General features: G+C 41.0%; 1 protein-coding gene across 4 annotated transcripts in view; it reads left to right on the forward strand.

Moving 5' to 3' along the window:
- LOC109889942 (protocadherin-15-like) overlaps nucleotides 1–25,238 on the forward strand; it is a 266,187-nt gene that overhangs the window by 88,200 nt on the left and 152,749 nt on the right. For all 4 annotated transcript variants that reach the window (XM_031823570.1, XM_031823571.1, XM_031823569.1 and 1 more), the window contains exons 5-11: nucleotides 2,939–3,099; nucleotides 3,996–4,151; nucleotides 7,149–7,268; nucleotides 7,433–7,543; nucleotides 10,958–11,128; nucleotides 16,854–16,962; nucleotides 17,122–17,234. In XM_031823570.1, the coding sequence (XP_031679430.1) occupies nucleotides 2,939–3,099; nucleotides 3,996–4,151; nucleotides 7,149–7,268; nucleotides 7,433–7,543; nucleotides 10,958–11,128; nucleotides 16,854–16,962; nucleotides 17,122–17,234 (941 nt within the window). The remainder of the gene's footprint in view (nucleotides 1–2,938; nucleotides 3,100–3,995; nucleotides 4,152–7,148; nucleotides 7,269–7,432; nucleotides 7,544–10,957; nucleotides 11,129–16,853; nucleotides 16,963–17,121; nucleotides 17,235–25,238) is intronic.

The following is a 25,238-nucleotide window of genomic DNA, read 5'->3' on the forward strand; positions in this document are numbered from 1 at the left end:
TCTCAACGCTCCAATACCTGATAATGCACCCTCTAACTGGAGTTAGTGCTCCTGGTCAAACTTCAAAACCGAGTGGTCAGGGCTCTTAGCGTTGTGAACTTTTGATGCTTCAAAAGCTGCGCTTGCAAGCTCTCTGAGTTGAAAGATAGGCAAGCCAACGTGGGCGGCAGGGCCCAAGTAGGTAATGAAGGTAGGATACATGTTCGACAGGAACATTTGTTTAAATGGTAACAGATCTTCCATGCCTGTTTCAGTGAGTAGGCCATTGTAAGCTGAACGAAGCCTATGATAGTAAGCTTGTGGGTGTTCGTTCCGAGCTTGTTTGACGGTGTTAGCCAGTGAGCTATCGTGTTTGCGAGTCTCGGAACCACTGAATTCTAATTTTAAAGCTGTGGCAAGTTTAGCGTAGTCATTTAGCACGTGTTGCTGTTGTAGACGAATGAACCTTGTCACGTGTCTATTCGACGTTCGCTTCAACAGGTAAACCCTGTCAGAAACCGTAGCATTCGGGTAGCCATCCAACTATGTCAGCTAGGAACGCCTCAGTATCGTTTGACTGACCTGGAACGGGGTCAAAGGTGGGGAAATTCTTGATGAGTTTGTCAAGGTAGAGCGTGACCATTCTGGACTTCCTCCAGATGGTACCTAAGGGTGGTATTCTGCTGCATTGCAGAGTCCACTTGAGCGCTTAGACTACTGATTTTGGACACGTGAGTGTCACACTTGCTCCTTTCCGTCTCAAACTTATCTGTCATGGTTTGCAGATAGAGGTCTTGAGTACGGAGCAAGAGATTCAGTGATGATATTTCCTCTGCTTGCTTAGAAATCAATAATTCCATCTTCATCACCTGAGTTCTCTCATCATTCATTTGGTCAGCTTGTTCATCGTCATACGTTTTTGCAATTACATTTAATTGTTCAGTTTTCAAGCGCAGTTCCATAGCTAGCAGGTTCTCTCCCTCTGTCCCTTTATGTCTCCCATTACCTGCTTGTGCTTCAGCTGTGCACTCCGGTATTGGACAGATGCCAATCTTGAGTGGCAAGACATCAGGGCTAGACTGGAGAGAACCTTTACGAGGCCTGCTTCCGATGGTTGATTTTGGAAAGCGTTGTTGTCTGCTTTTCCACTAATGGCATATTTAGGTCAGAGATCAATCCATTTGCAGCCTCATAATGTGCAACCCCCTCTGATTGCTTGCACATTATTAGAACATTTTGAAAGAAAAAAATGTTTTCCTAATTTTCTAAGTTTGGTTTTGGAATATATTGGGAGCTGCAAAGATGATTTTAATCAGATTTTACTGATTGATCAAATGTAATGAATAATCAAACCTGTATAGGCTATCTGGGAATTAAACTTTAAATTCACCTGGGAAGTTGGTTCATCTAGGTTACTATTGCAAAGTTTAAGGTGTCTCATTTAATTGGAAGAACCTAGAAAGGTATGTCCGACAATTTAAATAAATTAATTGAATGAGACGATAATACCCAAGCAATTGAGATTGCTGGATTATTTTAACGTGATCCACGTTTGGATTTCCAACACTTATTTTAAGAGATGTACTTGCGATTCTTCACTACCAGTGATGCTGAATGCTGAAATCAAACGGAAGTACAAAGGGCGGGCTTCCGTCGCGCAATGCTGAAGAATTTAAACAGAACATGAAGCATTTATTTAGGCTGCAATCTGAGGTTCAGTTAACTCGAATGAACTTATCCTCTGCAGCAGAGGTAACTCTGGGTCTTCCTTTCCTGTGGCGATCCTCATTAGAGCCAGTTTCATCATAGCACTTGATAGTTTTTGCGACTGCACTTGAAGAAACTTTCGAAGTTCTTGATATTTTCAGTATTGACTGACCTTCATGTGTTAAAGTAATGATGGACTGTCATTTCTCTTTGCTTATTTGAGGTGTTCTTGCCATAATATGGACATGGTCTTTTACCAAATAGGGCTATCTTCTGTGTATCACCCCTACCTTGTCACAACACAACTGATTGGCTCAAACACATTAGGAAAGAGTAGGAAAGAAATTCCACAAATTAACTTTTAACAAGGCACACCTGTTAATTGAAAAGCATTCCAGGTGACTACCTCATGAAGCTAGTTGAGAGAATGCCAGGAATGTGCAAAGCTGTCATCAAGGCAAAGAGTGGCTACTTTGAAGAATCTCAAATATAAAATATATTTTGTTTTGTTTAACACTTTTTTGGTTACTTCATGATTCCTTGTGTTATTTCTTAGTTTTGATGTATTTACTATTATTATACAATGTAAAAAATTAAGAAAAACCCTTGAATGAGAAGATATGTCCAAACCTTTGACTGGTTTTGTAAATGCAAGCAGAGATTACTGTATATGACATGCTACATTACTTCTGAGTATATGTATTTTGTCTTGCAAATTTTTTTCAAAGGTGGCTCCACATTAACAAGGTCAGAAGGTTTTGTGGTGGAGTCATGGTACCCTAACAAGCATGCCAATCAAACAAGACACAATTGGTTGGTTTCCTCCAGCCAATTCCAAGCCCAGAACTCCAAGGCTGTGTTTCTAGAGGCATCTGAGCAGAGAGAGAGAATGTCTGGCCAGTGCTCGAGTACTGCAGTGTCGGATTCTAATCATTCTAATCCTGATTCAAAAACAAGGATGAAAATCATCTAAAACTTAAGTGGCTCTTGAGGAACAGAATTTGGTCATGCCTGGAGTGAGCTATGATGTAGCTTTCTCCACAAAGGGATTCAGAAGTTTTGGAGAGTATGTGGACCCTGATAACTATGCTGCTGTGTAACTGTTAGTTGAGGCATAGTGCTTGCAACACCAGCGTTGATGGTTTGGTGTTTGCATGGGTGACATACTGGACATAAATCTGTTAAATAAATTTAAGTTGCAATGGATAAAAGTGTTATGCTAAATTACAATATAACTACTTCTTCTGTGCAGGCACAGTTCTGGTGGAGAATATGCAGATCAACGGGAGAGCAGAGGACCCAGACAGGACCATCTCTCTGATCCTGCTTGACAACTATGCCTACTGGGTCATCCTGGATCCCCTCAGACAGAGACTGTTCCTCAACAGCACCGGACGTGTCCTGGACAGAGATGTGAGTATGGACCTGGGTTTGGATACTGTTGTTAGTAGAGGAAAAGGCTTTTACATTTTTTAAAAATTGCAAGCACAGGCACACTTGCCTACACACACACATACACAGTTCCACTGATACTTAAATTGTATGCAAATACATTGTAAGCTCTCCAAAACGCATTGATATTCCAAAACCACACAATTATTTTATAATAATTTTTTTATTTTTTATCATGGGGTGGGGGGTAGAATTGATATTGCAGATAGATTGTGGCTTCCATCAATGTAATTGCCTGGATCATTTCCAATCCCCCATATACATATATTTTTGAATATGGTTTCCTTATTATTTTCCCCTAACCCTACCACCCCTGCCCTAATTGGAGTGAACTAATGGACAACACCACTTAGTCTTATTGATTTGAGAAAATAAGACAGGCCTGCTGCATGCTGGAAATGTCTATCAATGTTTAACTGTTTTTCACAACGAGAACAGTTTGGCCACTGTAAATACTGGTATCAAAACAAGTCCAAGAAAGCTTGAAGTGCTATACAAATCCCACTGTTTTGAGGCTCCTGGTTTGATTGCACTGCAATTTCCTCATTGTAAGGAAAAATCAGTTGTGTTGGATTGATTTGTAACCTCTGCCTCCTTGTCTTGGAGCCCATCCACCACTTCCCTGTTCAGAGTCTGTAAAATCCTAGGACACTGTGAGGTAGAAAAGCATTCTTTATGTGGCTGTGTTGGAAACATTTGGAACTAATCATCTACTGAGTGTGTTTGAGCAGTGTGACAATGTATTTTACAAAGATGATTGCATAATCATTGGTTTATTGAATTGGTTGAATTCTTGTATCTCTTTCTCTTGCTCTCTCTTCTCACTCTCACTCTCTAACTCTCTTTCTCATCCTCAGCCCCCTTCCTCTATCACTACAATCGTGGTGAAGGTCCAGTGCACCAGTGAGCTGGTTGGGACAGTGATTCTTCACGAGGTCCGGATTGTAGTCCGGGACAAAAACGACAACACACCTCGCTTTCAGCAGCCACGCTACTATGTGGCCGTCAACGAGGTGAGCGAGAGGGAGAGAGAGTTACTACAACAATTGTTGCTTTTTGCTTTAGTGAGCATATCTTTCTCCCCCGGGTAAGTAATTCAGCCTGGCATGACCCTTCCCACAGAGGTCAGCAAAGCCCAGAGGCCTTACAGACAGTGACACCTATACAGATTACTGTTGAAGCAATCATGTAGTACATTAATGCTTCATTCTTTCAATTACAAAGAAAGGTCAAGGTTTGGTCATCATTGAAATTAAGGACCTACCTAGTTAAAGAGTCAAAGCTTTGTTGATATAGGCACAGTGGAATAGAGTGTAGACTCGGCTACAGGAGTATTCTGCACTCGGTTCCCCATCTTATTTTTCTCCGTTTTTTTTCTCTGTTACGCCTTCTGCATGGAGACAGAGTAAAACATGACAACAGCTATTCTACGCATATTAGGCAGCAGCTTCCGAGGATAACAAAACAATAGCAGGTCCTTAGATCTCCTGGATATCTGTTCTTCCTCTATTGCATGAAATTGCTCTGACGCATGGACGGTATCACGCTAGTTATGCGTTCCCAGTGAATCATGGGGTTCCTGTCTGTGTTCTCTGCGTGATATAGATGTCACCATACTCCCTATCTAACCCAGAGAGCTCAACGATGCTAGTGTGTGCATGTTTTATTTACAACAAAGTGATAGCTGCATGAGTCAGTACTCTCCCTACCAGTCCATACAGAGAGCACAGTGGAATATCACATTTTATCCAACGGGTGGGTCTAATGCTGAATGGCTAAAACCGCAGTTCCAGCCGGTGTCTATTCCACAAGTTACCACCGGCTAAATCTACAACGTTAAAATGCCTATTTACGCTGTTCCATCTGACTGCGTAATCAACTATCTCATCAACCCAGCCAGGCAATTTATAATCTTGATCTCCACTATAAAAAGCATTGATGTTATCTCACATTTCTTTTAGACTAACATTTAGTTTTCAACAGCAGAAATTTGTATAAACCTTGCTGTCTGTCTCTCCAACTTTTACAACATTGTTTCAGTATTCAAATTCGATCTCCAACTGTCGCAAAGTAATGAACGTGTTGGGGATCAGGATGAGACAGAAAGGCAGGCAGCTTTTCTCAGCCAGTTGAAATCAAGAATCAGCAAAATGTTTAATGGATTTATACAAATAAATGTCAATAGAAAACAGATAAAATGCAGCTAGTTTGCAGTCTCTCCAGCTTCAGTTTGAAGTGATTATGTTAGTTGTGTTTTTGGCGAGCTCCTGTGAACAACCGTGTTCTGACGAGAGAGCACATTTTCTATGCCAGGTGAAATCGCACATCATTAACTCATTAGTTCACAGCTTAAACAAATGCAAATGTAACTACATTTGCACTGTTTGACGTGACTGTAAGTTAGACGTAGTTGGCTAGCTGGCAAGCAAGGGATAAGAACATTGCCAGCAACCGAACCAATAGAACAAACAACCAGCCAGCTTTGGTAGCAACCCTAGATTTGTGTCGGGACTATATATTGTGGAAGGATGAAATAATATGAATAAATTCCAGTTGTTTAAAAGTTACAATTCTCCCGAAGATGGTGTTTGGAGGATATGTTGGTACAGTTAACAATACCCATATTATGTCATGTTTCATGTTTTGTGTGGACCCCAGGAAGAGTAGTTGCTGCTTTTGCAACAGCTAAAGGGGATCCTAATAAAATACCAAATACCAAAATACCTGTGCCAATATATCCTCCAACACCGGATTCTCTTAAATATTTTGCATTAGGCATCAATGTGTTTAGAAGGATATAATATGTTTAATCAAAAACAGCCAGTGATATCTACACCTACAGCAAATTGACTTTTGGCTACAATTTGCTGTATAACTTTATTTTTTTTTTTACCACAAACTGTTATCTACCTACAGTATGCTTGAATGAAACTTACATTTTGACCAAAACGTCTGCAGAAATGAACCAACAAGCTAATTATGTGGATACAGAATGTGCATACACATTTGATGATTGATTTTAAATCTCCTACATTTGCTGATATAGCTCTCTGAAATTACCATGGTTCTCATCCATCATATCTCGCAGCTGTCAGAGGAAATACATTTAATTTACTGTTGAGTGTCACTGTCAAATACACTAGTTATTTCTCTGATTCTCTTTTCCAAAATATCATCACATTAATGACACTGGACATGTCTTATTATTTCAGCAAGCTTTTGATATGTACAGATATCAGATCTTAATTTGCTACAGCTGGAAAATAATCCTGCAGCAACAGGAAATATGAACTATTATGTGGATTAAAATAATGGACATTTTTGTAGAGGTTGATACATTTTTTGTTTGGGCAAATCAAGTCTGAAATGTCAAAGTGGAAATTACAAACTTTAGAAGGCTTTTTAAACTTCAAATACACTTAAAATGTGCAAATTCTCAGCAAAAAATATTGAACAAATTATAAGACGCCTGTATCGAGAGCCTCCGAGTCAGACAACCATGACTTTTGTCTCCTTTGTTGACACTTCCTATGTTCTTCACTCTAAGTTCCTGTCAGTGTGTATTATCCCAGGAAACATTACTCCCTGAAAAGTGTTCTGAATCAGACTCCACTGCTGTCAAACCTCTCCTGAACTGAGCTCAACTCCCCTCGGGCCCCCAGGTGCTCTAGAACACAGCTCTCTGGAGGACCCTCTCTCTGCAGCATCTCTCTGAGAGGTTGTTATGGCTGTCAGTGGGGTGCTGAGGCCCCAGAGAAATACTCATCCACAGCTGCCGACGAAAACATTTTCAGTTCAAATCAGTGCATTCATTCACTCTTCCTAACAACAAAGGTCTCCACTTCTTGCACTTCTGTCAGTATTTGGCCACCTTCCATAGAAGACACTGTGTTCCTGCGATCTTGGGAGGGGTCAGTAATATCAGTGAAATGTAAAATATAGAGTTGTTACAATGTCCAGACAGAGGGACATGCCTGTTGATAGTATTCTGTCTCTATCTCTGCCTCCAGCTCACTCCTGCCGGGACCACCATATTCACAGGCTTCAGTGGAGACAATGGGGCCACAGACATCGATGACGGGCCCAACGGACAGATAGAATATGGCATCCAGTACAACCCCAATGACCCAGTACGTGGATGTAATGATTACTGACTGCAGATTTTGACTTACTGAAGCTATACGACAATGGGACAGCGGAACAATGTCTGTTGACAGTGAAACCTATGACTGAACACTGTCTGTCTGTCTCTCTCTCTTTCTCTCGCCCTCTCTGTCTCTTTTTTCTTTCTCAGGTGTCTAATACAACTGTGGTTGTAGGGAATACTCTCTCTGGAAACATTGTTCTGGCTGAGAGACTAAACTACGAAGAGAAAACACGCTACCTGGTCATTGTTAAAGCCAATGTGAGACACTTTGTTTGTTTGTTTGTTTGTGTGCTCCAGAAGTGTGTGCATACGCATGTGTGTTTGTGCATATGAAATATTAATGAACAATATGTTTTACTTGGTGTCATGCTAGTGAATTGACAGTGAGAGTTTTTGAATGTTTAGGACTTGAGGGTCCATGGATCTGTTTGTTTTCTACTCTGGCTAAGAGAATGGATTGGCGTTTTGTAAGGTTTTGGACTGAATGGTTGGTTTAGGGACTTGTTTTGTTTAAAGTGTTAAGTGCTGATTTTTAGAATATAGGGTAAATAGCTGATTGTCACTTTGTTTGGTTTATGCTTCATTAAGTGTGCCATTGCCAGATAAACCAAAACCTTACTGCAATGAACAAAAATATAAAGGCAACATGCAACAATTTCTAAGATTTTATTGAGTTACGGTTCATACAGTGGCTTGCGAAAGTACCCCCCCCCCCCCCCCCCCCCTTACAACTTGGAATTAAAATAGATTTTTGGGGGGGTTGTATCATTTGATTTACACAAAATTTACACATTTGAAGATGCAAAATATTTTTTTTTGTGAAACAAACAAGAAATAAGACAACAAAAAGAACGGAAAACTTCAGCGTGCATAACTATTCACCCCCCCCCACAAAAAAATAAATCTATACTTTGTAGAGCCACCTTTTGCAGAAATTACAGCGGCAAGTCTCTTGGGGTATGTCTCTATGAGCTTGGCACATATAGCCACTGTGATTTTTGCCCATTCGGCAAAACTGCTACAGCTCCTTCAAGTTGGATGGGTTCCGCTGGTGTACAGCAATCTTTACGTCATTCCACAGATTCTCAATTGGATTAAGGTCTGGGCTTTTACTAGGCCATTCCAAGACATTTAAATGTTTCCCCTTAAAACACTCGAGTGTTGCTTTAGCAGTATGCTAGAAGGTGAACCTCCGTCCCATTTTTGAATCTCTGGAAGACTGAAACAGGTTTCCCTCAAGAATTTCCCTGTATCTAGCGGCATCCACTATTCTTTCAATTCTGACCAGTTTCCCAGTCCCTGACAATGAAAAACATCCCCACACATGATGCTGCCACTACCATGCTTCACTGTGGGGATGGTGTTCTCGGGTGATGAGAGGTGTTTGGTTTGTGCCAGACATAGCGTTTTCCTTGATGGCTAAAAAGGCTACGGTATAGTCTCATCTGACCAGAGTACCTTCTTCCATATGCTTTGGCAAACAATACATTTTCTTTAAGCAATGGCTTTTTCTGGCCACTCTTCCATAAAGCCCAGCTCTGTGGAGTGTACGGCTTAAAGTGGTCCTATGGACAGATACTCCAATCTCCACTGTGGAGTTTAGCAACTCCTTCAGGGTTATCTTTGGTCTCTTTTTTGCCTCTCTGATTAATGTCCTCCTTGCCTGATCCGTGAGTTTTGGTGGGCGGCCCTCTCTTGGCAGGTTTCTTGTGTTGTCGTCTTTTATAATGGATTTAATGGTGCTCCATGGGATGTTCAACGTTTCTGATATTTTTTTATAACCCAACCCTGATCTGTACTTCTCCACAACTTTGTCCCTGACCTGTTTGGAGAGCTCCTTGGTCTTCATGGTGCCACTTGCTTGGTGGTGCCCCTTGTTTTGGGGTGTTGCAGACTCTGGGGCCTTTCAGAACATGTGTATATATACTGAGATCATGTGACACTTAGATTGCCCACAGGTGGACTTTGTTTAACTACTTATGTGACTTCTGAAGGTAACTGGTTGCACCATATCCTATTTAGAAGCTTATATAGGTTGTAATGAACAGAATAGGTAAAATGCCAAAGAGGATGAATAGTTTTGCAATGCACTGTATAAGGAAATCAGTCGATTGAAATCAATTAATTAGGCCCTAATCTATGGATTTCACATGACTGGGAATACAGATATCCATCTGTTAGTCACAGATATCTTCAAGAAAAAGTAGGGGTGTGGAAAACCAGTCAGTATCTGATGTGACCACCATTTGCCTTATGCAGTGCAACACATCTCCTTCACATAGAGTTGATCAGCCTGTTGATTGTGGCCAGTGGAATGTTATTCCACTCCTCTTCAATGGCTTCAGTGGCATTGTGTTGTGTGACGAAACTGCACATTCTAGAGAGGCCTTTTATTGTCCCCAACACAAGGTGCACTTGTGTAATGATCATGTTATTTAATCAGCTTCTTGATATGCCACACTTGTCAGGTAGATGGATTATCTTGGCAAAGGAGAAATGCTCACTAACAGGGATGTGAACAAATTTGTGCATAAAATTTGAGAAAAATACGATTTTTGTAAGTATTTCTGGGATCTTTTGTTTCAGCTCATGAAACATGGGATCAACACTTGTTGTATTTAATTTTTTTGTTCTGTGTAGTTACTATTTGTTGTTACTGAAATTAAAATGTACATAATTGGAAGGAAAGATAGCAGCTGTTGCAGATTACACATTTTCAATTAAAGTGCAAAGCTTTTTTCAAAGCCTCTATACGCTTTGATTGTTCGACTGTTTTTAATTCTTTGCTTGACTGACATGGTGTTCTAATCCTAGAATAAAAGCAGCACAATGATCATTGATTTGTTGTGGTTATGTAGAAGTTTGTGTTCTGGATTATGAAAGGATGGAGACAGCTCCTCATCAAGGGACCATTGTTTATTCCTTAACAAGAAACAAATCCACAAACAATCAACTTTCAAATAGCCTACAAGTTACATAGCCCATAATTACTTTTAGTCCAGAACGACCTAACTGAAAGGTTGGTCCCTTTTTCCTGTTTCCATTACTATTTATTTCCAAATTTGCATAACGACTCCAGGCTCTCTTTGGAGCTCCGTCAGATAACTGTTCGTAGGCTAACAGCCTAACATATCAAATCAAATCAAATCAAATGTATTTATATAGCCCTTCGTACATCAGCTGATATCTCAAAGTGCTGTACAGAAACCCAGCCTAAAACCCCAAACAGCAAGCAATGCAAGTGTAGAAGCAGGACTTATTTAATTAGAACTTTAATAAGAGGAAGGGCAGTGGCTCCCAGACTCCCAGCAGGCCACATTAGATATTGGAAATCAAGTGGCTCTAATGAGACTGGTTTAAATGCTTAGGTTTTTAATAAATGCATTTTTATAAAAGATGTAGTGTGGCCTTGCTTATTACTTCTGGTCATTAGCCGTGAAGAGTCCCTGACAAGGATTATGAATCAGGCACTGTAATGCTACAGAATTATATTTTAAGTAGAGCGATGGTACATGAATATATATTTCTCAACCCATTATGCTCACTAAGATTACAAAGTTGATCATGGAATTGAAAAGAGAAATTGGTCTCCTTTGATTGATTTTGATGATATTTCAATGTGTTATTAATTAATAGCTTTGGTAAGTAACCATGTTGACTTGCATCCTACAGGACCGTGCCCCGTACGATGCCAATAGGCGGACCGCTACGACCACTTTGACAATAGATGTTCTGGATGGAGATGACCTGGGCCCCATGTTCCTGCCCTGTGTCCTGGTCAACAACACCCACGACTGCAACCCAGTCACCTACCGAGTCACCATACCAGAATTCACCAAACCGGTACAAAACACACTGTGTGTGTGTATGTTTTTGGTTTTGCTATCCTGGGTACCAGAAGTCCTCACAAGGATAGTAAAACAAGAAGTCCTCACAACAATAGTAAAACAAGGACATTTGACCAATTCCCACAAGGTAAAAGGCTATTTTATGCTCAGGGGTAATGTTTAGGGTTAGGTTAGTGGGGGTATGGGAGGAGGGTTAGGCTTTGTGTGTGTGTAAGCGAACAGGTAGTGAGTGAGTGAGTGTCAGGCAGGTGATGATCTGACAAGTGTGTATATCATAAGTCACAGCGCTATACTGGCACAGACCAGCACCACACTGGCAGAACAGCATGGCAGGAGAGTGTGGAAGTAAATGCCACATCTGCAGTGTTTGAAGTGTGAGCGTGTTCGTCACACACACTAATCCTTGCTGTTTTGTCTCAGCATGGTCATTTAAAAACATTTTCTGGTTTCAGTTAGCTTCAGACTAAAAACACCAGCTGAATTCCGTTCAAAAAGCGATAGAGATTGATATAACTTTGGTAGGAAATGTAGAGCAGAAAGAGATGGAGAGAGGGGTGGGGGGAGTCAGACTGAGGGAAAGAAGGGGGGGGGGTGCTGTGGACCTGACATCTCTCACAGGATGTCAGAAATAAGAGGGAGAGAGAGAAGAGGAAGAGGCCTTTTTGCTGGGAGTGCTGGGAGGTAGTGACCAACTACAGTGTCAAACTGAGATTGGAGTTGCAGAACGTGACAGTCCCATGTGTTTTTTGACAATGGATCTCTGTGTCTTCTCTGCTCACCCTGTGTCACTGGGTCCCTGAGGGAGTTAGAGAGAAATACTTGGTGATAGTGACTGAGAAAGGGAGAAGGAGAGGAGATGGACAGTGACCTAAATAGTTAGAGACATGGATAAAGAGAGAGAAATAGAGAGTCATTGTGAATCCAGTTGTTGGCTGAGAGGAGTCAGGGTGATTTATAATTAATGATAAAAGGTTTGCAGACTGCTAAGTATGCAGGGCCGGGGAGCTGTGTGGATTTCTACAGTACAGTACCCAAAGCTCAGCTTTCTCATCAGTGGAAGAAATGTTGGAAGCTAGAGAGCAGGATGGAAAAGTCTATCTCTTTCTCTCTCTGTCACTTTCTCTATCTCTTGTTCTCTATCTTGCTGTCTCTCTCTCTCGCTCTATTGCTCTTGCTTACTCTCTCTTTCTGTCTCTCTTTCTCTCTCTCTCGCTCTGTCTAATTGTATCCCCTAAAAGCTTCACTTCAAGTACTGTCTTTTCAAGGTAACAAATTTAGCCAACATCTGAATGTTTCATATTTCCCCAGGCATATAACAATGCCTAGTCTAACATTCTGGTGGCTAAACCTCCTAGGCATATAGTGCCTAGGCTAACATGCTGGTGGCTAAACCTCCTAGGAATGTAGTGCATAGTCTTAACATGCTGTTGGCTAAACCTCCTAGGAATATAGTGCATAGTCTTAACATGCTGGTGGCTAAACCTCCTAGGCATAGACTGCTAAACCCCCTATGGGCTCCAAATCATAGGTCTATGACCGGTCGTACACACAGTAGGCCTACTGAATAAATCCAGGCTTTCTAGGTTTCCCATAATTTATATTCCACCTTCAACCCATCTCCCCAACATGACAGAATGAGTGGTGTCAGGTGTAGGAACTTGCCTACCTTGTTTTGTGCCGGCTCCTGTTCCACTGATTCAGACTCTTTAGTTTTGACTACAAATCTTGGTGAATCCAGCCAATAACGGCAATAGTTAGGTTCCTAATTCCGGCTCAGTAATCCAGATGGATACCCAAAGAAAGCTCTAGCTAGATGTATTCACCACACTAGGTTATGCAGCAGATACAGAGTCACAACATATATTTATAACCTCCAACTAGGCCTCCCTTCCCAAACAGACCCCCCTTCTGTGTCTAGGATGAACGATCAATCTCTGTGGCTGGGCAGATGGTGTTATCATCCCAGCTTGAGTCCGGTACTCCTTCACGCCTCTCAAAGGTCTTCTTATCAGTCAAGTTAGGGAGTATTATTCCACACATTATTCCACATTCCACATTATTCCGGTCCACTACAGTCCACAACCTAATTATCCTTCTCATAAACAAAGAACACTTATTTCTATTTTTAAGAATAAGCCATGTATTCATACTAAGATAATATATTGATATAAAACATTAATAGTATATAATGATACTGTATATTAAGAGGATATGTATCCTTCAAAGCTATCTATCTATTCTGGGCAGTTGAACCAGTGCGCAGACTCTGAGTACAACGCTTGTCAATGGTTTACAGTTTATTACCAGAGTAAAATGGACAGTGTTCACCAGCAAAGCACCCCCACACCATCACACTTCCTCCTCCATGCTTCAAGGTGGGAACCACACATGCAGAGATCATCCGTTCACCTACCCTGCGTCTCACAAAGACACGATGGTTGTAACCAAAAATCTCAATTTGGACTCATCAGACCAAATGACAGATTTCCCCCAGTCTAATCTCAATTGCTCGTGTTTCTTGTCCCAAGCAAGTCTCTTCTTCTTATTGGTGTCCTTTAGTAGTAATTTCTTTGAAGCAATTTGACCATGAAGGCCTGATTCACGCGATCTCCAACAACAGTTGATGCTGAGATGTGTCTGTTACTTGAATTCTGGGAATAATTTATTTGGGCTGCAATTTCTGAGGCTGGTATCTCCAATGAACTTATCCTCTGCAGCAGAGGTAAGTCTGGGTCTTCAAATCCTGAGGCGGTCCTCATGAGAGCCAGTTTCATCATAGCGCTTGATCATTTTTCGACTGCACTTGAAGAAACTTTCAAATGTCTTTACATTTTCTGTATTGACTGACCTTCATGTCTTAAAGTAATGATGGATTGTCATTTCTCTTTGCTTATTTGAGATGTTCTTGCCATAATATGGACTTGGTCTTTTACCAAATAGGGCTATCTTCTGTATTCAACCCCTACCTTGTCATACATTTTTAACAAGGCACACCTGTTAATTCAAATGCATTCCAGGTGATTACCTCATAAAGCTGGTTGAGAAAATGCTAAGAATGTGCAAAGCTGTCATCAAGGCAAAGGGTGGCTACTTTGAAGAATTTCAAATATGAAATATATTTTCATTTGTTTAACACTTTTGTGGTTACTACATGCTTCCTTGTGTTATTTCATAGTTTTGATGTCTTCACTATTATTCTACAATGTATAAAATAGTAAAAATAAAGAAAAACCATGGAATGAGTAGGTGTGACCAAACTTTTGACTGGTCCTGTATATCTATAGATATATTAATGAATAGCTTACTAACATTAGTAAATATAAGATAAAATATTAATAAATGTTTAAAATGCAATAGACAATATTTTATCAATTCTTTATGACCAGGGGTTATTATAAAATGTTACCGAATTTGTTTTGCAGAGTTTGTTCAGCCTTCCTAGATTGCAAGGCTATATTATCAGCTTTTTTCTGGTAGTTGCTTGGAAAACTGTACCTGCTGCAGTAAAACCATTGTAAAACCACAATTACAGCTGTGAGTCGTTCTGGGTAAGTCTCTAAGAGCTTTGCATACCTGGATTGTACAATATTTGCACATTATTCTTTTTTAAATGATTCAAGCTCTGTCAAGTTGGTTGTTGATCATTGCTAGACAGCCATTTCCAGGTCTTGTAATAGGTTTTCAAGTCGATTTAAGTCAAAACTGTAACCTGGCCACTCAGGAACATTCAATGTCATCTTGGTAAGCAACTCCAGTGTAAATTTGTTCCTGTGTTTTAGGTTATTGTTCGTGCTGAAAGGTGCATTTGTCTCATAATGTCTGTTGGAAAGCAGACTGAACCATGTTTTCCTCAGGAAATGTTTCTGTGCTTAGCTCTATTCCGTTTCTTTTTATTAAAGAAACTCCCTGGTCCATGCTGATGACAAGCATACCCATAACATGATCCAGCCACCACCATTATTTAAAATATGAAGAGTGTTAATCAGTAATGTGTTGTGTTGGATTTGCCACAAACATAAAGCTTTGTATTCAGGAATGAATGCTAATTTCTTTGCTACTTTGTTTGCTGTTTTACTTTAGTGCCTTAATGCAAACAGGATGCATGTTTTGAAATATGTTTATCCTGTACAGGCTTCCTTCATTACACTCTATCATGTAGGTTAGTGTTGTGGAATAACGACAATGTTGTTGATCCATCCTCAGTTTTCTCCTATCACTGCTATTAAGCTCTTTAATAGTTTTAAAGTCACCATTGGCATCATGGTGAAATCCTTGAGCGGTTTCCTTCCTCTCTGGCAACTGATTTAGGAAGGACACCTGTATCTTTGTAGTGACTGGGTGTATTGATACATCATCCAAAGTGTAATTAACAACTTCACCATGCTTAAAGGGATATTTCATGTTTTGTTTTTACTTTTACCCATCTACCGATAGGAGCCCTTCATTTGCGAGGCATTGCTCTACTAAGGGACCTTTACAGATAATTGTGTGTGGTGTACAGAGATGAGGTAGTCATTCGAAACTCATGTTAAACACTATTATTGCACACACAGATAATAATGCAATTATAATCTGAGTTTAATCACATTATTATTCCTGAACTTATTTAGGCTTGCCATAACAACGGGGTTGAATACTTATTGACATTTCAGCTTTTCATTTTTTATTAATTTGTAAACATTTCTAAAAATATAATTCTACTTTGACATGATGTGGTATTGTGTGTAGGCCAGTGACCCAAAATTCTCAATTGAATCCATTTTGAATTCAGGCTGTAACACAACAAAATGTGGAAAAGGGTGTGAATACTTTCTAAAGGCATTGCAAATTCATATGCTGTATGGTGAGGCTTTTCTCTGAATGAATAATTGATGAGTGTATTGTATGTAATTATAGAGGCTAGACACACCTTATTGAGTTGATATGTATTTATTTGCTCCCTTAGGGGTATTAGCTATCTGCTCTGGAGTCCTCACGAGAATGGCTGCTGGAGGAGTATTATAGCTAATCATCATTGTGCAGAGCTAGAGGGATTTGATTTAGCGCACCTCCATACATTGTAAAAGTGGTGGTGTGTGTGTGTGTGTGTGTGTGTGTGTGTGTGTGTGTGTGTGTGGGGGGGTGTGTGTGTGGGTGTGTGTGTGTGTGGGTGCGTGCGTGCATGGATTACAGTGGACCCTGGGATATAAATACTTTCCCCAAGGGAGGGATTCTGCCAGAGCTGTTGGTTAGCCATGTGCCTTCCTGTGCTTGGGAAGTACAACGCAAACCGCTAAGCACACATCCACTTACTGTATTAGCCATATGTGGGTACACTAGGGAAATGCAGAGCAAGCTAATTAGTGCTAAGGGTGTCTATTAGCAATGAGTGTGCGTGAATAAGAGAAGTAGCCTAGCCTACAGCACAACAAACAGATTAGCTGTGATGTATGGTACTATTATGCATGTTGGTGAGAATTCTGAGGAAGAAGAAACCTAAAGCTGTTTAATTAGATTGTTAGCCTATTGTGTTAACAGTAGTGTACTGTGTGAATGGGGACTGAATCTAACAAAGCCATAATACTGATATATTGTTTATGATATTTAATATTGAAAATTTATTTGCATTTTGTCACGTTTCCCTTGTTCGCAAAAGGCTTAACAGTGTAATGGGGATACAAACTACTAACACAGTTAATTGGTTACTGACTCCCCCCTCTTCCTTCCTCCCTCCTTTTCAGAGTGAACTGAACCCGCTGGGGGTGACCCCACCTATTCAAGCTGTGGACATGGACAGGAACATTCAGCCCCCGTCTAAAAGGCCAGGGATCCATTACTACATACTGGTTGGTAGGTTCCTCACAGAGCTACCAGTCACACACATGCATGTTTGCATGATCAGTTCCACTATTCCACTTTGATCCTTTAATCGCTAATGTCTTATCAATGGTCACCATTCATGCCCAAAAGCACAAAAACAGATTATTTGTGCGTGTTGTTTTACTTCAGGCCAGCCCTCATTGTACCCAGACTACTTCTCCCTGAACAAGACGACCGCAGAGCTCCTCCTCTTGAAACCAGTCAGCAGAGACCTGTACACCAAATTTACCCTCATCATCAAAGTAAGCAAACCCACCTTTAACCTGAAATCAAGGTGCAACATGTATCACACTATCAACCAGAGAATTTGGGTAAGCTTAGTCAGCCTTTAAGCCTGACAAAAGGCAACTAAACCAATACTTACAGAAGTGTCAGTAATCTAGGAACATGTGATAGGAATTGTTGCTGTAGCCTTCTTATGAATCCTGATCAGAACTAGGGATTACCTGTGGTGATGAACAGAGCAGACTGTCATCCACCCACCAGAACCTCTCTCCATTTAAAACGGTAGCCACCGAGCACTGATCAGGTTGCCATGCACACAGAGAGGAGAGCAGAGGAGGGAGTGATCTCCACGCAGAGGAGAGGAGAGAGTGATGATGTGTGAAGAGCATGTTTTGTGTCGCCAGGAGAGTTGTCTATGGTGCGATGTCAGGCTTATCTAGCTGAGTCACATAGAGATGGAACTGGTGCTGGGGGTATCAGCAGTATCGTGTCTTTGGCTATGCCGGATTAAGTGATATGACATGCTATTCTATAAAATAATTTCTCCGTAATTAATATCACCTGATTGAGCTAATCATGTAAATGTAATTAACTAGAGAGTTGGGCATCACAAAATAATATTTATAGAGCTGTTATCTTCCGAATAAACTCTTAAAGACCTAGTAATATTTTACATCAATAGCAGTAAATATCAATCGTGGTCTTAATTCAGTCTCATCTGAAAGTTGTAAATTATTTTATCTGCACAAACCCTGGCTAACAAGTTGAATCAGCAATACAAAATTGGGTTTAAATGTTTATTTACTAAATACCTAACTAATCACACAGAATTACACATACACACAATTAATCATAACTTGATTACAAATTACGTCATAAAAGAAAACGTCCCTGGCGGGCGGAACAGATATGACAGCTTGTTACACAAAAGAAAAGGGGCTGGGATTAGTGAAGGAGCGGGAAGACTGAGGAACAAAGGGAAGAAGCTGGGCTATCGTAAATTACCGCCCATTTGGAAAAGGAAAATGCAATAAATATTTACTCTGAGCTGCGCTTCAACAGGTTGGTGGTAGATGGAAGGCCATGTTGCCAAACCGAGTCCTTTGTCCTTTGAAGAATGTCTCTGGTGGTCAATTGGAGACGTTGTAGTAACGTTGTTGTGTGGTAGACGGCATACTCTGTCTGTTCCTTCCTAACCTGCGTTTGCTGCGGTTGCTAACTCAACGGCTTCAAAGTTCATACCATTCGCAAACCAAAGCTCACGCTGATGTTGGCTTCATTCTGTAGTTATTATCTGAACCATTCTGAACCATTCTGACATAGGACCGTCGTCCTACATCCCCGGAACAGGAAGTTATGTTGTCGTCAAGGGCTTATATAGGAAGGGAGAGGAGGGCGTGTTTGAAAAGTTGTATAGCCCATGTCCCTTCACAGGGCGGGCCACTGATTGAGCAGCCTTATCTTATGAAAACCCAAATCTCACATTTTTTAAGCTAAAATCACATTTCATCCCATCACAAATAATTTCATATTCAAACATTTAAATTGAACAATAATTCCATGTGAATCCAATAACTCTGATGTGCTGAGTTTATGTAATCTTCTCATTGATGAGAATGTCTCAGATGACAACCGAACTGACATCATATTCATTAAGTACCACCGCATATGTTCAATTGGTCGCATTACCAGAATATAGTTCATTTCCCCCCACCTTCTGATGTTCCCCGAATCTCTGTTAACCAAGGGTTTTGGCAAATGTAACCTCAGTAGGGTAGAGAGAGGAAAAAGGGGGAAGAGGTATTTATGACTGTCATAAACCTACCCCCAGGCCAACGTCACGACAGCAGGGAAGAAGATAGAGAATTATAGGTTGGTATCTGGAGACTGCTCTTTAGGTTGGCTAGCAGATACTGCTTTACAAATATGCCTACTGCCATTGAAATACATTGAGATCTTATACATCGAGATACCTGGAGGAGAGAAAATAGTATAACAGTGTTGTATTTTATTGTCACTTGTTGTAGAATGTTCAGCACCAAGGACATGTTGCACCAATGTTATCATTGATTCTGATGTCTCATTGGAAAAAGCCATTTTCTCTCAGAGGGTGGCTAGGACAAAAGTGAAAAATAAAGATGGGTGAGATGAATGGATGGGGAAAGAGGAGGAGACAATAATAGTCAGATCAATACAGAGGAAGGGGAAAGAAAAAATAACAAGAGAAATAGAGAGAGAGGGGGGATTGAGTGGGGGGGGCAATGAAGATTGAGTGATAAACAGTGACTGTAGGTGGCAGAGAGTTTCCTGCAGCCTGGTGTGTTCTACCAACGGAACACAGGTAATTTACCACTGCCTCCCAGAAACAGGGACATTACTAAAGAGACAAACCACAAGGGAACATACTTCATCATCCTTTTCCCTCCTACCCTCTCTCTATCTGCCTAACGCTTTCACTCGCTGCCTCTCTCTCTCCCCATCTCCTCCTTCTAAAAGCATTTTCCCTCCGGTGTTCCTGAGAGTAGATTAGATCCTAGGGAGAAACCACAGGGTAGAAGTGGGTGGTGGGTCGATGGTTGTCCAATCTCATCAGTCTGAGATGGGCAGGAGGTGGGGGTGGTCACAGGAGATGGACACAGTGAAGATGTACAGATAAATTGGTGGTGGTAGACATGGAAGGAGTGCTCTTCAAGCTGGGCAGCAGGAGGATATGAGAAAGATGGACAGATGAGGCAGCACACCAAAAGTGAAAGTTGGAAAGCAAGCAATGAGCAGGGGAATCTTTTATTTTATACTCCAATATACTTGCAATAGATTCTATTCAATTCTATAGATTCTATGCACAGGTACTCCGACCTTAAAAAGAAAACAGAGAGAATGTCCTAAAGAATATATTTTCTTGTGAGTAGCTAGGTTTACATCTAATTGGCGACTTTTCATTCAAATATTTTAAAATCAGCATAAAGAAGATATGTGAATTTTTCCACCAGTGGTGTGTTTCCACTGAACGAACTTGTGAATAAAAATCAGTGTGTGATGATGTAGTACACACAAAATGTACTTTTTCGCTTAAGATTTCATTTACCGAATAAAAATCTAAAGTTCAATGTGTTTCCATCACATTTTAAACCGATAGTTTTGCCACACAAACTGTTGCGTTAATAAATAGCAAATGTGCCTCCTTTGGTCTTGGCATGTACGCTCTAGCCAACAGCTCGGGTATATACTGTACAGTGCGGGTAGGCTGGGCTAGTCTACATGATGAGATTATTACTGATAAGAGCAAGAATATTTTCAGTTGTCAAACACTCAAGCATCAAGTCACCAGAATTAGACCCTCAATATTTATTGGGAAGGAGCATCAAGAAAGAAGCACTTTCACCACCCAAAAAGATAACACCATGTCGAATGAACGAATGTTATGTTTATAAAGTTATACTGAAACTTCCTGTTTCCATCACAGCAGTCCATCACAATACGGTATGACTTTACTCGCACAAAAACTGTGGATGGAAACGTAGTTACTGTGATCTCTTATTTGGATCTTCAGACTACAGAAAATCTACAGTACATACTAGCGTGGTGGGTCAGTAGGTTCCCTCTGCTAGCATGATGGCATCATAGTATTCAGGTCACCTCTCTGCTTTCCCTCCTCCCTTCCTCTACGCCTCTCATCCTCTCCTCGCCAGGTTCACTTGCAATGAAACAACATTTGTGTAGGAACTGCCTTAGATCAAGTAATTGTGTAATATATTTTTGAGGAATTATGGTGGTCTGACTGTATGACTGCACACAATCGGTGGCTCATCATCCATGCTAGGATATAGTTTCACACGCGTGTTAGGTTACAGTGTAACTATCACTAAAAGCTCATGTGATACTTGGCTGAAGCGACATGCAAATTGATGCGTGCTAATGTGGCATGTTACTGTAGTAATTTCCCCCACCAACTGTGCTGCAATAAATGCAAAAACAATGGAAGCAACATGTACGCCCCTGTGTTTATTTCACATAGATTGGTTACAGTATCGTATTATCCACTGTCCATTACACAAGACACCGACATGGTTTGTTGAGTACAAAATTTTTTTTTGAGTACAAATGTGTGTACACGGTACAATGATGATCTCTTAGCTGCTGGGTTAAATTAAGACGGTTATTTATGTCCCCCCAGAAAGACAATGTTTTGAACATGTCCTGGTCTTTGTCAGAACTTTCTAATCGGATGTTGAATGGTGCATTGAATGTGCACACAGTTTTATGATTGCCTCAAGCAAATACGAATGCTGACATTTAGATTACGTGTCTGATTGCTGTGAATGCTTGTCAATAGCTAGGTTTAACATCAAAGATCCACATTACAAAATTATATGATTTGGATGCACTTATCCATTGAACTGGTTTCCACGGTGAGCAGCATGAGAAGGCACATTTTTAAGAGAGCTACTAGGGGTGCAGGTCTTTGCTTCAGCCCAGCTCAAACACACTCAGTAGCGGTGCGTGGGTAAAATCACAGAGGAAGCCATATTACAACCTATGTTGTGCTATGTTTGCTCTATAACCCGTTTGTTCATAGGCCACCATGATATACAATAAGGCCGTGACAACAAAAAGATAAATCAGGCCTACCAACGTTGTGTCGTCGGAAAACTTAATGATGGTGTTGGAGTCGTGCTTGGACAGATTCAGATTCAGAAAACGTTTAATGTCTTCAGTGGTGGAATAAATTTAACAACACATCACATAACCAGAGAGCCGCATCAGTCCGGTGAAGTCTGCACATATTGCACGTAACTAACAGTTAATATTTCCAACAGTTTACTACACAGCTACTGATGTAGAAACACAGCGAGTTACCCCAAGTCAGCACAAAGAAAACAGGAACACTTTCTCAGCTATTCCAGCAGCATTTCAACTTAAACAATTCAACATCATCAAATCAAGATACCACAAACAATTTAGTCCAATCAACGTTGCTAAATATCATGTGGCTGTCCATGGTGCTGATTATATTTCTGTGCGTGTGTGAGTCAAATCAAATCAAATTTTATTTGTCACATGCGCCAAATTCACTGCAGCCCCGTTGACGAGAATCGGGGCGTGCTCAGCCCTCCTTTTCCTGGAGACCACGATCATCTCCTTTGTCTTGATCACATTGAGGGAGAGGTTGTTGTCCTGGCACCACACTTCCAGGTCTCTGACCTCCTCTCTATAGGCTGTCTCATTTATCAGGCCTACCAACGTTATGTCGTTGGAAAACTTAATGATGGTGTTGGAGTCGTGCTTGGACAAATTCAGATTCAGAAAACGTTGAATGTCTTCAGAGAGGCAATTCATCTTGCAGCAGTCATAAAACATATCACATCTAAAAATGAAGAATAAATAGCATACTTTTACAAACAAATAGGCAGGGTAAGTGCAGTTTCATAGTGCAAGTGCTAAGTGCAATTAGTCCAACATTTTGTTAAGTTGCACAAATGCATTCGGAATAAAAGAGTACTTGGCCCTATTTTTTTAACCTTAGGTGGTCTGTACCTGAGGCCAGAGGGAAGGAGCTGGAATTCAGAGTGGAGTGGATGGGAAGAGTCAACCTCTATTTTATTCGCCTTATGAAGGGCTGTTGGTGAACAGGGAGTACAGGAGGGGACTAAGCACGTACCCCTGGGGGTCCCTGTGTTGAGGATCAGCGTGGCAGATGTGTTGTTGCCTACCCTTATCACCTGGGGGCGGCCCGCCAGGAAGTCCAGGATCCAGTTGCAGAGGGAGGTGTTTAGTCCCAGGCTTCTTAGCTTAGTGATGAGCTTCGTGGGCACTATGGTGTTGAACGCTGAGCTGTAGTCAATGAACAGCATTCTCACGTAGGTGTTCCTCTTGTCCAGGTGGGAAATGGCAGTGTTGAGTGCAATAGTGTGTGTCATCAGTGGATCTGTTGGGGTGGTATGCAAGTTGGAGTGGGTCTAGGATTTCTGTGTTGATGGTGTTGATGTGAGCCCTGACCAGCCTTTCAAATCACTTCATGGCTACAGACGTGAGTGTTATGGGTTGGTAGTCATTTTGGCAAGTTACCTTCAATGGCTTCTGGTTGGGGTATGGCTTCTGGTTGGGGTCACTGTGAGGACCACGTCATCGATGCACTTATTGACGAAGCCGTTGACTGATGTGGTATACTCCTCAATGCCATCGGATGAGTCCCGGAACATATTCCAGTCTGTGCTAGCAAAATAATCCTGTAGCTTAGCGTCTGCATCATCTAACCACTTACGTATTAAGCGAGTCACTGGTACTTCCTGCGCTAGTTTTTGCTTATAAGTAGGAATCGGGAAGATGGAATTATGGTCAGATTTGCTAAATAGAGATTGAGGGAGAACTTTGTACGCGTCTCTGTGTGTGGAGTAAATGTGGTCTAGTGATTTTCTTCCTCTTATTGCACATGACATGCTGGTAGAAATTTGGTAAAACGGATTTAAGTTCCCCTGCATTAAAGTACCCAGCCACTTGGAGAGCCGCCTCTGGATGAGTATTTTCTTGTTTGTTTATGGCTTTATACAGCTCGTTGAGTGCGGTCTTACTGCCAGCATCGGTTTGTGGTGGTAAATAGACAGCTACAAAAAAATTTGATGAAAACTCTCTAGGTAAATAGTATGGTCTACAGCTTATCATGAGATACTCTACCTCAGGCAAGCAAAACCTTGAGACTTTCTTAATATTTGATTTTGAGCACCAGCTGCTATTGACCCCTTGTCTTACCGGAGGCAGCTGTTCTGTCTTGCTGATGCACGGAAAAACCAGCCAACTGTATATTATCCATGTCCTATTTCAGCCACGACTCTGTGAAACATGTTACAGTTCTTAATGTCCCGTTGGAAGGATAGTTTTGAATGGAGCTCATCCAGTTTATTCTCCAATGATTGCACGTGGCCAATAGGACGGATGGTGGAGACTGGTTACCCACTCCCCGACAAATTCTCACAAGACATTCCGACCTGCGTCCCCTGTACTGGTGTCTTCATGTGAATGACGGGGATTTGGACCTGGTCAGGTAAATCCTTTGCGTCCTACTCATTAAATAAAACATCTGTCTTTAGTTCGAGGTGAGTAATCACTGTTCTGATATCCAGAAGCTCTTTCCGGTTATAAGAGTCGGTGGCAGAAACGTGATGTATAAAATAAGTTACAAAGAACGTGAAAAAACACACAAAATAGCACAATTGGTTAGGATCCCGTAAAACGGCAGCCATCTTCTCTCGCGCCATTCTTGTGAGTCTACTTCATGTGTGCAAGTAGAAAAAACATGTTAACTCACCCAGACTAGATGAACATCAATGTCATCCTCCTATAGTGCACATTTTTTGTTTTTGTTGTCCTAGACTGTAGGCTACCAGGATAAAATGCTTGCTAGCCTTACTATCTCACATGGGCAACAAGGAACCAGTGAAATTGGCTAGCTAGTTAACTTGAGCATACTACATCTAGACTTCAATCGTCTCAGGCCAGTGGCACAATGTATGAATTTATGGTCAGATCAGAAACTCAGTAATAATCATTGTCCTGTACGGAACCTCAAGTTCAAATCCATATCTCCATCCATGGCTTAAGAAAGGGTTGATTTTAGCTAGCCAGCTACTGCAGGACAATAACAGAAGTGGACCAGAAATATATATACAAATTCAGACAAATACATTTTACTTTTGATGTGATTTGATTGGTGTGAAGCCAAATCCAAACTGGCCTCCCTTGAGGGGTGGTTTTGCTACGCCAGTATCATCCAGAGTTGACCTCAACTAAAAATGTTCATCATGAGAGGCAAAATGCTCGCTGGCATCAATCAATCAAATGCTACATGTGGCAACATGTCATACTCTCTTTGGCCAGACAGCATCCGATACATGCGCGACACATGCTGAGACAGATGGGTATTGTTTTCCTCGCTCAGATGATTCCTCCGGTGAGATAGATTCAGCCCCTTGCGAATTTAAGGAAATTTATGAAAACACAGAGAGTCGAAAGATAAGTTATAATTT

Source organism: Oncorhynchus kisutch, linkage group LG4 (genome assembly GCF_002021735.2).
Source record: "Oncorhynchus kisutch isolate 150728-3 linkage group LG4, Okis_V2, whole genome shotgun sequence".
Lineage (NCBI taxonomy): Eukaryota > Metazoa > Chordata > Actinopteri > Salmoniformes > Salmonidae > Oncorhynchus > Oncorhynchus kisutch.